Here is a 19,993-nt window from a genome sequence, read left to right as displayed (position 1 = left end):
AAATTTTGGTTTTAAACATTACCAGAAAAATAAAAACGTATAATTATTTATTTATCGGTGTGGTACCGACGCGATGGCAGCCATGTTTATTATCTCACCTAACCCAGACAGGGGCGCTACGACAGCCGCACATCCACACGGTCGGCATTTACTACGATATCATTGTTCGAGACGGTCGTCATTTTGTCACCGCCCGTATCGGTATCATAGTTTTCTGGTGAATTTTCATCCGTTCGAATCTGAAATTTAGATTGCAAGTCTTCTACTAACGGTAAGTAAAACTATTTGATCTCGTTTACCGTTTTGTTTTTACCTTTTGACCAGGCAATTGTACATTCACAAGCCAACGGCCGGAATGCCTTTTTGAGCACGTTTGTGCACGACGCCACCTGTTAATAGAGTGTCGTCTTTCAAGCTTTTTAACCCAAAATGACAGCACCTCTTGCAATCCCACACACCTTTGTTTAAAATCACATTGTAATCAGTTGGTTATGTCTACTCGTGTTTTTGTTTGTTAGTATTGAACTGGTTACAAGATTCTCGTCGAGTGACTACCGTTCGCTAATATGTGTCCATTACTCCACTGTAACAAATTTGTTGATTGCAAGTAACAGTCCCGTTCAATATATAAGTTTACAAACGTTTTTGATAAAATTCGAAATATAGTTTATTATACTCTGATCGAAAAGAGAAGACACGAGGCGACGACCGGTCTTCGTCCGACAGCGCGTATCTCCTTCATTGCATTCCCACTTGCATAATATATTGCAGAGCGTCAGTGCGTCACCCACTTGCCCGATATTTTAGTTATTGTTTCAATTAAATATGTCAATACAATTTTATTTGTTGGTCAAAAAGCTTGAAAATACAAGGCATTATTAACACATTATTACATTATCAGTATAAAAATATTAAAAGTACATAGGCAAGATTTTTTTTTATAAGAATTTAATGTTCAAATGTTATAAAAAATTAAGCAAATTCAAAAATTACTAATTATTTAGTAATTGAATAATAATAAAATGTTTAACTTTTATAGCTAAGGATTAAACATTTAAAACAATGTTTTATGTAAGCAACTAATTATTCTGTAACCAAAAAATCTAAAAAAAATATGTAAACACAATTTTTTTATAGTTATTTTTAGTAAATAACAATTTTAGTTATTTTGTTATAATTTAAAAATATTATTCTTGGATACTTGAACCTTCTAAAGTATATTATTAAATACGAATTATTATATGATCATGTGCAAATAATATTCGTTCAACTTACCGGCTACCGTACTAATAATTACAATATAAATATAATATAAAATATCCTACGCTGACAAAATGTTACTGTTCGTTATGATGATTAAAATTAACACGAAACGTTAGCAGGGACTATTATAACAAATAAAACACTAGTTGAATAGTATGAACTAAAATAACTACGGAAAATAAACATAACCCTGATATACGGATACATTAAGTATTATATTTTTATTTAAAAAAATTAAGTTGGGAAATATTCGCGTTTTTAACATTTTAAAATATATGCAATTTTTTGTGTTTTTGAGAAAATCTTACTGCAATTGCGACACAACGATTTTTGAAAAAAAACAACAATAATGTAAATCCACTTTTTATTGTAAAAATTCTTGTGTTATACTTTATATAATTTGCGTATCGAAATGAATTTAGCTAAGGGTACTCGTATATAGTGAATATTATTAGAAAAAAGGTTTCTAAAATCGAAGATATTAAGTACTCAGTGAAAAAAATCCTAATAAAATATTAATTTTAATCGTAAAATATAATAATATCGTACTGGTAGATGACATACAGTACACTTTTTATGAAAATACAAAGGAATGTATAATAATATTTTAGAATTCCAGTACATCAGTATCAGTATAAGTGTCAGTGCTTCATCAGTAACCTCTACCGTCATTTTAGTGTTCCTAGTCAGAAATCGTAATCAGCCACTACAAGTCGAGCAGCCGTGGCAAATTGCATTCTTCTTCGTTATCGCCGTCAGAGCAACAGGGTCAGCAGAAGCGGCGACGAACGGGTATCCACACGAGGACAAATATTCATAACATCCATGGCGCCAGTTTCTAGAACACGTGAGTATCCACCGTCCGGTTTGCCGGAATTTTTATTTTCAAAATTAATTCTAATCAATATTGTTAAATTTGATTTAAATTATCCATAATATCCATATTAATAAATTGTTAAGTTAAAAATATATCACTTTAAATTAAGTTTGCATAAACATTATTAATTCTTGGTTTAAGTATCATTATACATTTTAATTAATTAATATGGTACCTATGGAGGACATAATTGAATATTGAGTTAAAAAGTATATATGTATATAGTATGTATTGCTTAACATATTATTATTACATCTCTTTGGTGGGCTAAATATAAAATCAGGTATAACTAAGTGCACACATTTTCTCACATCTATTACAGGATGTTCTATTATTAAAAGCTTCTCTTTTATACATGGTTTTCAGTTAAAAAAAAAAAGATCACAAGAGAAATCTCAATAAAAATTAGTGTTTAATGACTTAATACATTGTTCAGAACGTACAGGACTGATCCTAAATATTTTTGGAAGTGGGTATCTTACAATACGCGTTCCCAAACTATTTCTAAGTCTCTACATTTAGATGTGGAAATAGCCAGAAATGGTGAGGGCATATCCGACCTCATCATAAAATATTTTTCATCAGTATATAAAACTAAACCTCTAACAAAAATTCCTCTCCAATCCAACCCTATAATGCATGAACACTCTCTCAGTATCTACCCTCTCATGGTTGCATTTCAGTTAACTCAGTTACTGATGGTCGATAGAGTGTGTTTCCTTTAAATTTCTAAGTCACCTTGTCCCGATGATATTTCTATTTACTCCTTAGCTCATTATGCCGTCTCCATATTCCATATCCTATCCTATATAATTTTCTCAATTTCTAGAAAGTGTTGTATTCTTATCAGTTTAGAAAATAAGTTCTCTGTCACACCAATTTAAAAAAAAAAAAAGGTGATGAAAAATGATTACTCCAAATAGATAATGTGCAACAGTTGCATAATCAAATGCTTGAAAATGTTGATTTACTTATCTAAAATATAACAACTATTATTAATTTTTAAAACTGAATTTTAATGAAATGTTATAATTTTAACAGGTAATGCATCGAAGCCAACGGTTTGTCAACCCATACGCAAAAATGTGATGGTAGAGCTGAATTTAATGCATAACAAAGCATGTATGTTGTGTGGACATAAAGAAATAAGTGAAAAATTATATGGATTATTATACCAATTAGATGATGTTATTATTCATCATTATTGTATTGTAAGTGGATTTATAAAACATTAATATATTATTAGTAAAATATAACTATAAACTTATTTTCAGCTATTATCATCAAGATCCCTTCAAAATGGTGCAGACAATGAAGGCATTTATGGATTTTTATTAAAAGATATTAGAGCTGAACTTTCTCGAGCATCTAAGCAAGTATGTTCTTCCTATATTTTACAGTGTCTAGTATTATAGACATAAATAGTTAAAAATATTTGAAAATTGAAAGAAAACCAGGAAGACGGTCTTATATGAAACAAATCATGTTAGATTTAGATAAAGGAACTTACAAAGAATTGAAAAAACTTGCAATAGAAGGGAGAAAGGGTGGAAGAACACAACTAAATCGTTCTTGTAGCATAAATTGTTTATTTTATCAATGTTTTCAATATTCGCATAGACCGAAAATAAACTTTCATATTAAATAGCAAAGTTATTGCTATAATAAATAGTTTTTAATAATTTGGAAAAATTTGTTAGTTTTTCAATGAATTTAAGGGGTTTTGCAGAATTTCCAAGCCAATAACTTTTAAAACATTTTTGGTAACAACAATTTCTGATCTTATGAAATCCTCCAAACACTTCATAAATCCTTAGAGTTATTCATTACAAATTAATTTTAAAAAGTAAAAAAGTAAATGTCAAATATTATTTTAAAGTACATTCAAACATTTAATAAAATTGTTTGGCACATTTTATCAATAAAACATGATAAATTAATATTAGATTAACTAAAACAAGGTTTAATATATGAATAAATATAGGGGGGCTTAAATTCAATCAGGGAGGGCTAAGCCCCCCCCCCCCCAAGCCACAACCTAATTGCTGTTATGATTATAGTTACATCATGATTGTTGTTTTAGAATTGCTTTTATTGCAAAAAAAAAGGCGCTTCCATATCATGCTGTCGAGGAAAATGTCGAAAAGTGTTTCATCTACCTTGTGGCATGAAAAACGGATCAATACATCAATACTTTCAGTCATTTAAGTACGTATTTAATTTTATATTTGTAAACCTATTTCTATATCATTCTTATTGAAACAAATATCTTTAGATCGTTTTGCCAAAAGCATTGTGTTACGCAAACTGTTAATTTATCTGCGTTAAAAAAGTCTACTGCTCAATGTGCTATTTGTAAAGATGCTGTTGTACCGTCCCCTATACCAACTTCTATTTGGGCACCGTGTTGCAAAGGTGATGCTTGGTTTCACCGAGAATGTGTTAAAGATTTGGCCTTAAATACAGGCTACTATTTTAAATGCCCATTATGCAACGATGTTGAAAAATTCAAATCCAGAATGCTAACGCTTGGAATATACATACCATCAAGGTAAATTGAGTCTTATTTATCCCAATTATTGAAATGTAATAAGTATGTATGTATGAAACCATAAGAAAAAGTGTTAAGTTTCCCTTATCAAGTACAAAATTATAAACAATAAAAAATTTAATTTTCATATGAGAAGAATTCAATTTTTATATTACTTCATGGGCTCGATTCAAATATGATTTTATTTTCATGAATCTTGGAGTACTACGATAAATATTCTGCTTCTGAATATGAAACTAAAATTTTCATCATTCGAAAGAAAACACGAAAAGAAACTAATACATTTTTATCAAATGGAATAATATTTCAAACTAATAAGCACTTAAAATTACCTTGTTTGTTTAAAGATGCTTTATACGTTAAATATCATTTTTTTTTTAAGTAAATTTGGAACTAGAAGTTACTAATTTAATAATTACCTATTAAGTAGTTTTAAAAGATGATCCTTCTATAATTGTATTGTAAATAAATGGTCTTAATAACTTTTAAGTCTTGTACAAAATTAATATGCATTCACTGATACCATAGATTAAATAACACTATAATATAATATGATATAGGCAACACCAATGCAGCCATTTGTCACTCATTATTCAGATTTTATAATAGTTTGTACTATCTATAGTGTTATTTAATCTACGCTTTAAATTATTTAATACTATAAAAAGTTTCAACAAAAAATTTATTCACAGGGACCCCTCTTGGGAAACTGTACCCAATGCTTTTGCCGAGCTCTCGGAAAGGCAAAGAAAATGCAATATAGAAACGTGTCTATGTCCACATAACGAAGAGTATCAACTCCCATCGTAAGTAATTTTTTTTTATAACAATAATAGTTTTAATTATTAAGCAAAGAGAATTGGGAATTCAAATATTTTTCAAAATTAAAATAGGACTTCTGGAAGTACAGTGTGCTGTCGGTAATTAAACATTAATAACTCAAAATTCTCGACACCTCAAACGAATAAAATTCACTACCAAATACCAACAACACATTAAGATTTTGATAACTTAAAATTCTTTTTCTGTGAGCTTCGAGTTACCGAAAGTTTACTGTATATACTTTTATCTTCTGCATATTGGATTAAATGCACAAAAAAGCAACCAGCTTTAAACTAACAGCATTAAATAATCCATATGTATCTAAATAACGTATGAAATATTTGTGACATTGATATATTAAAATAAATTTGATTCTTATTCAAAAATATTCAACTTTTTGTTATAATATAGATAAACTTAATTATAAAAAATTAAAAATTAAAAAAAATATGTAAAAATAATAATACACGTTGCGTTAATATATACTTTTTTTTTATTTTCTAAACAGCGGACCATGGGAAATTCTTTTGTGCAATTCATGTGGATCAAATGGAACACATAGGTTGTGCAGTTTTCTTGAAGCTGAACAAGAGTGGTGCTGTGCAGTTTGCAAAAGAGTTACAGGTATGATTTATTATTATTTGATTAATTTGTTATATATGCTAAATATATGAAACTCACTCAAAAAAATCAATAACCAACTGATTAATACATGTCTAACCTAACACAAATTCCCAAAATAAAGTCCAATGAAATAAAAGTCAACCAACAGGCACAACAATGTAGTATAATAATGGTGTGGTCACTTTTTATCTTTGATTAAGAGGGCACTATCCCGCATACATTCTCTCTGTCTTACAAATGCATAAGATAGCAAATTGTACGCTCACAAAATATACATTTAGGTCTGTTAGTTTATAAACTAGATTGAATTGACCTCTTATAAAATTTAGGTGTAAGAATAATATTATTATCTAGTGAACCTCATAGGTTTTCTTTTAAAATTTTAATTATTAAGCCCATCTACATTTCAACATGAATTGAACAACAGAATGAACAACAGATGTTGTTTTTATAAGAGTTAAATTATTAATTGCCTGGTTAGAATACAACACATTTACAACGACATAATCACTCTGTATATTCATTAATATTAAATATTGTTATTTATTTTACTGTTAAGTGGATATAAAAAACTAACTCATTTAGCTATTAAACGAGAATATCAATTCTAGTATTCAACTATTTAATGTAACACATAGAAAATATTTTTGCCACTGGTAACTTGATGATTTTAACTTGTTCAAACAATTTTTATAAAGCATTAAATATTGAATTTCAGATAAGGATGCAGCAAAGAAGAAAATTAAATTAGAAAATTGTAGTGGAAGTTCGAGTATGTCTGAAGGGCAAGTCTCGACTCACAACGGAGAAGTATCTCAAAAACGTCATAGTATCATAGATGATTCAATACTTATATTGGATTCAGATGACAGCAATGATAGTAATAGCAGTGTACAGGTAATACACTTAAAATATTTTCAGCCGATTTCTAGTTTATGTTGTGGTTGAAGTACACAGATATTATATTGAAGCTAAATGTATATTATAATAAGATAGGATATATTATAGAATATAATAAAAAGTTTGACCATATTATATGTTATGTATAACAGTGTTATGAGTCGTAATATAAATCAGCAACTACTGTGTATATCGGATACTAGTATACTACACAGTATAATTAACATGCTTAGTATTATAAAAAATGTACATTCAGCGTCTGCTCTGGTTAGGTTAGAATTATTTTAGGTTAGATAACTTATAAACTACATGAAAAACATTTTAATAATAATAAGAAATAAAATATTGGCTAAAATGCAAAATAATTCAATCATGTAGATTACCTGCAAGATAACATATTTATTTTCTTATAAAATTAGATTAAATATTAATTTATAACATAAGCTCTTAAAATTAAATCAACCTACTTACGCTGTATTAATAATAGTAAATACATTAGTTTAAGGGGTATGAATAGTATTAAAAAATTCTATGAAAATTTATTTTTGTATTTCCAATAATATAGTTTATTGAGCGATTTGATAGTAAATACACATATTCTCCTTATTATAGAAAATACTGTTACTGTTACTGACATGTGTGGACACGTCATGCCGGAGCGCTCCGCTATTTATTTTATACACAGTCACTTACAGATCTCTTACTACGCACACATTTACACGACCCACATGCACACAAATAGAAAATTGCCTATATTGAAATCTTTAGAAACGGTCGATATTCTTACCTCTTAATAGCATATTATTATATACTATAATCACAAAATATAACCCACAAACATAAGTCGTTATAGTCAAATAGTATATTAAAACACATTGTTATTATTATTTTTTTATCATTGTTTTCAAAACAAATAAAAATTCAAATCAAAGGCAGAAAGGAGAGGGGGGATTTCAGCCCAGGAGAATAAAAAAGTACTGGCCCACATACTAATTTACCATATATTACATTTTAGCCAAATGTATTACTATATACATTGATACTAGCTTTGAACAGCTTATGTTTACAATAGTTTACACATTGACAATATTGTCTAAGTACCAATATAACACAATACAAGTGGATAATTTGAATTATTAATGTTAAAATAATTTTATATTTCATTGGAAATATTATTCAATAATAGTGTGCTTTTAGACATGAGTATTTTAATAATAATTATCTATTTCGTATAGAACATATTTTTACTTTGCATTCTTGCAATTTTATAAGTTAATATTTGAGCTAATTTTTTTAAAAAAATTTACTAATCTATGTAATTGTATTAATTTACATTTGGACATTCTATTTGTAAACACGTTTTTCTAAATTTTATTTAATATTTATTATAATATAGTATACAGAAAATATGTAATTATACATGTCAACATAATTACTACAGCACTTATAGATATTCAGATAACATAGCGTTTGGATATGTAAATACATGCTTTTAATTACTTAAATTACCTACCAGTCTATTAACCACCAAATAATATATTTTCATACTATAATAAATTGTTCAACTATTTTTAGTGTATATCTGACGATGAACAACAAGTTGAGCAAATGCCTCAAATACAGTTGCCAATAATATCTAGTTACGGATCAATTCAAGAAGGCTTTATGAGTGATTTTTTTAACAGGCATGGATATCCTGTTTTTGCAAACCATTCAATGAGTAAGTATTCTAATTAAAATATTATTAAATACTTATAATATATAGGTAATAAAATATTATGTATGATATATACGTATGATAATATTCAGTATAATTTAAATTGTATGTTATTATACTATACAACGTCTCATATAAGAGTCACTTCAGGAAGCGATCAATTTTTATCCTGTTCCATCAGGCCCAGTTAATACTTTAAGATTGACATGCCATACTCTCAATTAAATCGGTTTTCATTTACGTTAGTTTTCGACAATTGTACATGGGCGGAAAATGGCATACTAATATTAGCTAGGCGATTGAAATAATGAAGTGAAGTTCAGTGCGCGTTAGCATTGCCAATTTCCATAACCTATTTCTATGAGGTTACTCTTATAAAAGAAAAATATGGAAAATGCATTTTTTTTAATCTGTATGAATACTAGAATCTAGAAAATATAAACGCATATTTTTCAGAATATATCCAATTTATAATATTAATATTGCATAAGATGTTTAAAATTTAAATAGATTGTGCGAATATTGTTTTTTATTTAGTATTGATAAGATTGAGTATATATATTTATTTTGACATTTTGCAGGTATTGATTTAATTTCAGATGATGACAATGATTAAATATTGTGATAATGTTCAAGTTAAATGACGTATACTATGTGGCAAGTTATACAATTGAAGACAATAGATAGATTTTTTTCACATCATTTTATTTTCTTAAATGTATATTATAATATAAGCTACCTAGGTAATTACTAATTTAATTCATCAATCAGAAATGAAATCTAATAGTTTCTACACAGTTTTATGTATTGTAGCTAATTACTTATTCAGTTATAAAAATGTGTTTAATTTAATTGTTTATTTAAAATATAATAATGATTTCTCAGATTAATTAAGCATCAAGTATTAATTACCTACCTATTGTTAAGCATATATTTTATTTTCGTTAGGTGAATCATTTAGTTACAATTTATATTAATACTAATTGATACGCATCCAATTACAAAACCCGTTCTGTGTATACGCACTCGGCAGTAAAATATATATTATTTTCGCATGGACGTAGTTTAAAACATGATTGGTTTGTGCTCAAAATACGTGTTTTATTCGCTTTTGGGTAGTATTTGGGCCATATTTTGCGCGTATGACAGCTATTGAGCTATGTATAATTAAAGTACCTAGCGGTGTAGTTTGAACTTTTCACCAGGATGCTAGAATAAAATACATTTTATGTATCTACATGTCCACATTCAAATTTAATACCATACAATTACAGTGTCCCACTTCTGACCTACTGTACAGCAAGCGACACCAACTTATCCACTTTTTTAAAAAATATTTATTAGCATTCAACAAAAAGTTATTAAAGCTTAACAATATTCACAGGTTTTATTAGGACGTTTATTTGAAAAGAATATTTTTAAATTTTATTGTAGTTTACCAGTTTTGGGTTACGTATATTATTCATATAAATTGGATTCTTAATTTGTTAGGAAGATTGAACGGACAGTTCAATAATGATTGCAATAAACATTAATATTATAGACTATAATATATATGTAATATAGTTATTGGTCATATCCCATAGGCAAGGCTGTTTCTGAGGGGGGTCCAGGGGGTCTGGACCTCCTCCCCCACCCACCCCCCACCCCATAATTATTTCAATATCATATTTTTTAACTAAATAGCAAAACCTAAATTCAACAAAATTACAATGAGGCAACAAATTAATAGAACGGTATAAATGCAGTTTAGTTCCCATGCAATTTTTTCGACTTTTTTCTACCAAAAATGTGTGTTATAAAGCACTGAATACAAAAGTCTAATTCAAAAATTCTCGCAAATGATTATTTTGGAAGTTATATTTTTCCAAAATTTACGATTTTACGTATTTATTCACGCACTTTGCTTTCCAAAGTTTTCGTATTGGATTGTCACCTCTTATTAATTATGTTATTTTATCTTGTTATAATATTCTCTAAAGTAGTTTTGATGAAAAATGTAAATTAATATATCTGTGACCAGTGTGACCTATATGAGGTGGTTTTACATAGCACGTCGGGGGATATTTTCAATTTGTGGAGCGAAGCGACGAGTGCCGATACACGCGCAGTCACTGCCGAGGAATATTAATATCACATTGTGATATCGAGTTGTGATATTGTGTAAATTTTGGTTTCAATTTACGAGTTTTTAAACAGCTAATACGATTATTAAAATCTATTTGCATATTTCCATCCATCATAAAAAATCATACAATTTTTAAAAATAATCAAAAAATTTTGTTCGATGTTTTTATCGTGGATATCACGTATTTTTGAAAAATTTACTGTTTTATAGTTTTTTTGGTATAACTTTTTAAGTAAAAGAATGCGAGCATTTTGGAATTGGACTTTTGTATTTGGTACTTTAAAACACACATTAAAAAAAAAAAAAATCGAAAAAATCACGTGGGAACTAAACTGCATTTGTTCCAATACAACAATTGTTATTATTTTTAGATTATAAGCATTATAAAATGCATTAACTTTTTAATCGTAAACAATGGGTTGCTAAAATATAATAACACGGCGTAAAAAAGCTCACCGACAAGTGACAATTATTTTACTGACTTGGACGAGCGACAACGGTGTCATATAATCAGCAAAACATAGATGTTTTAAATACCAAGGTATATTGTTTCACCCTCCTCCCTTACCACTCGATCACTTACTTTTCGACGGTTCAATAATAATTGTTGGGTTTCATCTCATCGCAGATGTTTGTAGATCTGTTCACGAATTTTGTATACTTATTTAACGTTAATATTATTTTTATAATATTTACTATATGCTCGTTGGTAGGTACATATTATATCATTTAAAATGGTATAGACTTCAATGATCACTTACTACTCACACAATTTACACGACCTGCATGCACACAAATAAAAATTGCTTATATTGAACACCTTAAAAACCATCGGTATTCATACCCCTGAAGTCGACTAAACGAAATATTGTATAATAATATGTAAGGCCGAACTAAAACCAATCCGACTAAAATCTACGAATTTATAATAATACCTATAGGCACTAAATATTCACCTATACCATACGAGACTCATCCAAAAATTAGAAATATTTATTATTAGAATAATATTAGAATTTAGGCCAATGGAAATTATAATTAGATAAGTGATAATAAATTAATAAATAAACATTTAGCTGTAGGTAATTTGTTTTATAATTATTTTTAATGAAATTTATTAATTTTAAGTGCATGACGCATATTTTAAGAACATAATATTCATGTTTTGTTAGTTTATAATTTATTGTAATCTATTGAATTTACCGTGCCCAACTAATCACCATTAACAATGTTGATAGACGAATTAGGTACATTAAATAGGTAACCACAGCATTAAATGTCTATTGTGTGTTAGTTAGTGCTTGTGTTCATGAAAAACTAGAAATAAAAATCGACAACAACTGAACTGGTAACTAGTTTTGCTGTTTAATTAATTGAAATGGCTAACTAATACAGATAATAAATAATTCTTGGTGATGCTATTTTCGATTCTATATCATAAAATGTAAGGCTGGGTATTAACGAGTTAATACCTAAGTTAAAAGTTAAGAGGACGTGATACCCGTATGCGTTGTCTCTGTCTTACAAAAGTACAACACAGCAAAAAACTGTTTTGCGCGGGATAGAACCACTCCCTTGGCATTTATAGTAGAATTACCGAAATTTCACAGCGCATAGGGAACAACTTTATCTGTGTCGTAGCGTTTTAATTTTTTTATAGCATACTTCAATAATTTTTTATAATTAAATGAAAAAAAAATCCTAATATTCTCAAACTGATCTCAAACTTTAATTTTATTTATGATATCCTAATAATATACTTTTCACTAAAGGAATGGTGCTCAGGGGCGTTACATTTATCAATATCATTATATACAATATACATTGCATACCTATACGAAATAAAGACGCATGTTCAGTCGCGAGCAAATAAAATACAATAATATTAATCACGTATGTTAGCTTGTTTAATTTCGATTTGTTCGTTTGCGATCATATCTAAATAGTAAATGCATATAATGTCATATATGGTGCTATTTCGTCAAGATTTAAAATCGCGTTTTGTTCTATATTTTAATATATAATATATAAATTTATGACTAACTATATAATATATAAAATAATTGGTTCTTTGGGTATAATGTGTTTTCTGGATCTAGGACGTTTCGGCGAGGGCGATTCGACGATGTCCGTTTCGGCGAGTGACCATTTCGGCGAAAATTAATAGTAAAAAAAAAAAAGGAATATAATGTAAAAACGTAGTATATAATATAATAAGTAATTTTAAATCATAAATAAGTTAAAATAATTATAACTATTTATAGGTAATACAGTTAAAAATGTATAAATACCACAGTCACTTTAAATCATAAATAAATAAAAATCTTTATAGTTTTATACTTAAATAATTTATTACATTATCTTTTTAAATCTAAATCTAATTTGTTTTATTTAAGTTGTTAAAAATATCTATTAAATTTTAATAACGGCGTAAACTGTATTATCTTTGAATGTATAAATATATAATACACCAGTTCAGCTAAGTAGGAATTACATTATCTTAATATTATAAAATATAATTAATACCTAAAAACTACCTAAAATAGTTTTAAATCTCTAAGAAAACTATGAATAAATAAATTATAGTTTTCATAAAAATAGAACAAGGGTGATTGAAAATTAGTCAAAAATTATATAATTTTTCCATAGTCTAATAAAAACACTATATAACACTATAACAACATTAACAACGGGTGTGCTATTACTGCAGTATTACTCGTAATATACTACAATTAATACACTCAAAATTCTCACATTTCCAGGTTATCGAAGTATTATTTATAAATTTGGCAATTATTTACAATGTTCTTATAATTTTAAGAATCTTTGCTTGTATGCCTTGCATCAATGCGAGAGGGGAACAATAATTGTCAGTGCTCAAACGCGTTAAAAATTATTTAAAATCTACCTTATCTCAAGATAAAATATCTTCCCTTTCATTGTTGTCAATATAAAATGAGATGCTTAGAAGTATTGATTGGTCAAGTATTATAAAAGAGTTTGTGAACAAAAAAATAAGAAAAAAAAATATTTTAATTACTATTCTCCAATATTTGTCATTTAAATAGTTTTATAATAAGTAATAATATTTTATTGTTAATAAAGATACATTTATTATTACAAGTCAATGCTTAATACATAGGCACTCCATAAATAACTAAAAATATATAGGAATTACTTATTAGGTAGGTATTTAATAGTTAATGAAATATAATAAATATTCCAATTTCCGGTACTATTAAAAAGAAAGGATTATTGTTCCATGTTCTAAATAGATATTTACTAATTAGTTTAATAATATTTCTATGTAGCCTGTAGGTATAATAACTGTATGAAATGTAAATTACTAACTTTAATTCCGTGCATAGCGAGGACATTTTTTTTAAGTTTTTTATACTTTCATATAGGTACATTCATAAAATACACATTCCCCCCCCCCCCCCAAATATATAAACCCTTAATGCCCCCCTGGGTATGGATAGGTAACCAATATATATATATAAATAATAATACGCTTTAAATAATTGACAATAATATATTAAATAACACAAGTGTGCGAATGTTGGCCGGTGAAGACGTTTCTTCCCGAGCGCAAATTCCAATAATAATAAGTATAATAACAACGATAAATAACAATGATAATAATAATAAATTACCAGATGGCACATGCGCCGCGGTGGGGCGGTGTATCGGCGGCGGTGACTGCAACAGCTGCAGCGACGATGTCGAAGACACGCTGATGAGCGGTGAGCGGCGGTGACTATCGGCGGCGGGCGCTGGACGACGACGAAGGACCGGATTACGTAACGCTCCATGTTACGTAATCCCAGCGATATGGACGGCGTCGTACGAGATACGCGGAAACTCCAACTTCGACGGTGGGCGACGAATTGCACACACACGATACCAACTCGACTAATTCGTCGTGGACTGCAGCGCGTCGGGCCCAGGTCTCTATCGATAAACTGACCAAAACGCACAGCGAACCACCACAGACATTGCGCGGTGAACACGCGAGACCCGATTATAATACTGGACACAATTGGTGACGGATCGACGACAGTCGGTACAACGTCGGCGACAATAACAACCGCGCAAAACCGTACACGGTGGACACGGCCGCCGAAAACCAACAACGCACTTGAAACTTAATAGATACGCGACACGAGGTGAACGCGCAGGGGCTGGAAACGGCCGGACGCGATAGCTCGACTCGAGCGCAACAGAAAGACAATTTAGTGTCGCCGGCGGCGTCCACAGGCCGCGCGATGCGCTGTCTCGCGGACCGGTTGCCACACGGCGTAATGAAAACGGCGGCAAGTTCGAACAAAGTCAGTACCATGATCTTTACCTACAAAAGTAATGAATTGTAATTTATCTAGCTAATTTTCCAATATGATATCGAGTTGTCATCAGTTATTATAGATTATTATATTATATTATATGGAATGACATATCGTATATGATTCTGAAACCTTATTTTAGACTTATATGGACGTAGGAACTATCGCACTCGCAATTTGTCAATTAAGATAGGTGCATAACATAAACAACACCTGTCACCCTAATGACATAGTAGATACATTATAATACAAGTATACGACGACGATTAACGCGATAAAGTGATGCACGGTGAACTTAGGAGGACCCCACACGGAAGAAAATACCGTACAAAAATATACCAATTTCGTTCCAATAATACGGCTTACTGAATGGTTTTAGAGCAAAGTATCTTGGTTAAAAGTTGTAAAGGAGATCTAATTTCATATAAAACATCCGTAACAACCCCTTCAAAAACATTTAAATATAATTTCTATATAATATATATTATTTGTTGTGTTAAAAATATAAGAATTAAAATATATCTTATAAAATAATTATTATTATTGTATTATACCAGATATTCTGCGTCAAATAAGTCTATTTGGTGTAAACGGGTGTGGCGACATCCGACAAATAATAAAAAGTCGCATTTAAAAATATCATTGTTTGTATAAAATATAATAATATAGGTACTTAAAACTTTCATGTACCAATAAATAATATTTTTAAATTATAACAAAATATGAATTTATAATTACAAAATAATTATAAAATTTTCACATTTATCAGCGAAATTATCAAAATTCTAACTTTATACGCACATAAATTATTATTTTGGATTTACGCTCAACTTTTTTTTAATTTCCACTAACAACAACTATTATGAGTAACCCTTTATTAAATTTAAGATATTTTAAAATTATTTATCGACAATAATTCAAAAAAATCTAATATTTGTCATGGTTAGCTAAAACCGCTCAAAAAGAGGCAAAATATTTTGAATATCATGTATATTAAAGTGTCATATAAATATTTGGTGTAAATTTAAGGTATCAACGGTTATTATTATTTTCTTACTTAAATCAAAAAAATCTATATAGTTTTTGTCAAAAACAGGTTTTCCTTAAAAATCCTCGTTTTTTCTTAGTGACAATGTATTTTTAATATTTTTCAATTGCCAAGATAACAATTATTTTTTAATTGGTATATATGTTATATTTTTAGCTATAGCTTATTATCTATGGATATCTTAGTAATTTTTAATTTGCATTCCAAGTGAGAAATGATTATTTTAAACCACCATAACTTGTAAGTTTGTGCACTAAAAAAAAAGAATTCATAAATAAGCCCTAAAAGGTTTATATCTTGAATCTGATTTCCATATGACACTTATTTATAGCTATATAAACAGCAATAAGTCCTGCTTATAACATAAACATAATATTACTATAAAACAGGGCTTGAAATCGATTTCAAAATCGATTTTAAATATCGATAAAAATCGTTAAAAATTTTTTAAAAAATCAAAAGTAATATCGAAATCATTAATGCTGGTTAATGATTTCCAAAATTTATATTAAAATTGAAAAAAGTTGAAATCGATAATTTATATCAATATCGAAATCATATCATAATAATATCGATTTTAAAGAAATTACAAAAAACATTTAATTTAAAATTAAAAAGTATACAGGCATACAGCCATCAGGTCTATTTATATTTTATATTGTTAATAGGCACACGCATTGATATATTGGGTTATAAGTTATAGCATTGACTATTATATACTTACATAATGACCATATTGCGTATTATGCACAATAGTAATAACTAATTACTAGTAATAATTAATAACTTGTGTCTAATATTTTGTTTTCTTGAAAGTTAAAATAGAATCTTTACAATATAGTGTACCTACATATTATAGGATAAAAGGAATCAGCGTTCGACAGGCGATAGTTGTTGTTATTGCAAGTTTTATTTCCATACACACATTTAACTTATTATTAAGTAAAATGCTTGGAAAAATAATTTTTCCATTATCGTACATTATTTATTCCGTATATAGATATTTTGTATTATGGAGGTAAGATAATAATATCTTAGTGTGTGGCGCGTATGTTGTTAAGTTTAAACCAATAACCTAAAATACTAAAATAGTTTTAATAATTTAATTTGCTACGCGTCGTCAATCTCAATCATTACATTTTGTCGATTTGACTGTTCAGTTTGCTGAAGCTTGCCGTGTATGCCGCTCATGCCCGGTTATTAGTTATCACGTTGTAAAATTGTCATATTATATCATTTTAAATGGGTAGACCTCAAACTAATCCCGTGTAAAAATTATTTTTTTCTTACAATATTGACAAAAATGAGTCCGTATGTAAGATTGAAGGTAAAATTGAAAAAGCATAACAATCTATTGGGTAATATCTTTAATTTTGGTGGCTCTTAAGTGTTTTGTTATTAAAAAAGTCTAAACACTAGGTAAACGTTAGATCTTGGGCATTATTATTTAAATTTTAAATGGTTGCGACCAGGCCCGTATTAACAAATATTGCCGCCAGGGGCTAACCTTCATTTTACATTTTTGACCATTTCAATATTTTGCCGCCCCTAAACCTAATTTTTATACTGCCGCCAGGGGCAATTGCTCCTCCGAGCCCTCCCTTAAATACGGGCCTGGTTGCGACAGAAATTTAATTGATAAAGTTAATCAATATCAGAATCTAAAATCTAATCTAAATTTCACATTGATTGAAATGTAAAAGTAATAAAGAATAATCAAAAATGTATAGTTTAAGTTCATAAATTGAAAATATTTCAGTGACATTGAAATAATAATAGTATAAATTTGATATTTAAATTTTAAAATGTAATCTAAAATTGAAAAAAAGAAAATTATACTTAAAATCAAAATCATAATATAATGAAATCGATATATTATTTTTAAATCAAAATCAAAAAATACTAAAATTGATATATTATTTTTAAATTGAAATCGAAAAAAACTAAAATCGATAAATTATTTTTAAATTTAAATCAAAAAAAACTAAAATCGATAAGCAAAATTGAAATTAAAATCGAAAAATTTTATTTCGATTTCAAGCCCTGCTATAAAATAACCTTAATAGTAACTTATATTTTAAATTTATAAATAATCAGTATAAGAACATCAATAAACCATGTTGATATTTCATACTATAATCATATTCATAGTTGTTGTACATTATACTTACAATATTATAGATTCATTTGCTTAAAGCTCAAGAAATTACAAAAAAAAGTTTAACTAGAGCAGATATATCATCTTCCGAAGACTATGATAATGTAAACACCAAGCGGAAGAGTAAGTCTACAACATTAAAAAATATAATGGAGCCCAAGTCCTCGTGCCCAACTGACTCAGGTTCTTTAAATATATTAAAGTAAGTACTTGGACATTTGTTAAGCAAATAAGTTTTTTTTTTAATTTAGCGTCTGAGGACTATGATGACAATAGTATCGATAAACCTAAAGCTAGGAATACACTAATGTATAGTGGATGGTCACAGTCTCTAAAAAAAAGAAATTTGGGTTAAATACTTACTTTTCTTAAATACCTATTAAAAAAAGGTAAATAAAAATAATACATCCCAATTGTATATAGTTTTGATAAGTCCAATTTCTCAAATTATTCAAAGCGTAAACAGCTATCGCAAGAAAATGGTTCACCATTTTAAAAACTAATGTTGGTGTAAATATATAATACTCAGTTTAAGACGCATATTGTTGTTGGTAATGACGACATTGGAAGTAAAAGATGAACATTTTAGTACAACATTTGCCAGTATAAATAGCTATTTTTAGGCATTTACAAACATTTACCACCTATGACGTCCTTGCCAATTATTGTCTTTCATTGTACATAATATAATATTAATGTGGAAACATTATATTATAATTTATTAACTATAATCTAATTTTCAGTTACAGAAACTATTACTAAAAAACTATTAAACGATGACTATGCAATTGGTAATGATTGGGACAGTGTTGGAAATAATAATGATATTAATATGAAAGATTTTTACAAGTTGATAATAATAAAATAAAACCTATTGAATCTCAACCAGATAAATTAAACTAATTATTTATAATTAGCAAAACTTATAATTACATAATATGAATTAATCATGACTAGGTATTCTAAAAAGTTACGAGCATTTAAAAAAAAAAAATGACAATTTTAATTCATCTGCTTCTCCAGTTAACCAAACATTAACTAAAACAGTTTCATTTTAATCAGTAGGGAGTAAGTTACATTGTATGACATAAATTAATAAAAAAAAAAAAGTCATAAAAATTTGGTTAGTCCGTTGGCACACCTATAGTTTGGCATTGTATTTACTATAGGTTCCCGGAACTTAATTCAACTGCAGTCGCAGTTTCATTGATTGAGTTGATTAGGTACTACTCTTAGACGCCGCCATAATTTGCTGCGTATAAGCCTACGTATAACCCTACGTATATACAAATTTTTTTAAATACTTACTAAAAATAAATTGTACTATTCTTTCTAATTTCGTGCTAGTTTTTGTATTGGTTTAGGAAATTGCAGGTTTGCTAAAGTAATATCAATTGAATTGCTTAATGAAAAATAATTTATTTGTAAATTTTGCCATTTTGGTATATTTTGTATTTTTTTTCTTAAAATGATTATCAAAAAAAACCGTGCTTAATAGCTACAGTGGCGGTTTTAGAGGGTCGCCTCACTTGTAATATTCACGTCTACCAATCTATTAATAT

General features: G+C 28.4%; 1 protein-coding gene across 1 annotated transcript; it reads left to right on the top strand.

The window, feature by feature from the left end:
* The first annotated feature begins 1,939 nt into the window (after positions 1-1,939).
* On the top strand, positions 1,940-18,786 carry LOC132939657 (G2/M phase-specific E3 ubiquitin-protein ligase-like). The gene is made up of 11 exons (XM_061006984.1): positions 1,940-2,110; positions 3,182-3,351; positions 3,415-3,516; positions 4,224-4,348; positions 4,416-4,691; positions 5,384-5,497; positions 6,022-6,137; positions 6,856-7,034; positions 8,613-8,757; positions 18,471-18,614; positions 18,683-18,786. Exons 1-11 carry the CDS (start codon positions 2,089-2,091, stop codon positions 18,784-18,786), a joined length of 1,497 nt encoding a protein of 498 aa, XP_060862967.1. The 5' UTR covers positions 1,940-2,088.
* Positions 18,787-19,993: the final 1,207 nt, after the last annotated feature.

This window comes from Metopolophium dirhodum, chromosome 1, assembly GCF_019925205.1.
Source record: "Metopolophium dirhodum isolate CAU chromosome 1, ASM1992520v1, whole genome shotgun sequence".
Classification (NCBI taxonomy): domain Eukaryota; kingdom Metazoa; phylum Arthropoda; class Insecta; order Hemiptera; family Aphididae; genus Metopolophium; species Metopolophium dirhodum.
The sequence above is the reverse complement of the archived record's forward strand: the minus strand, read 5'-3'. Positions and strand labels throughout refer to the sequence as shown.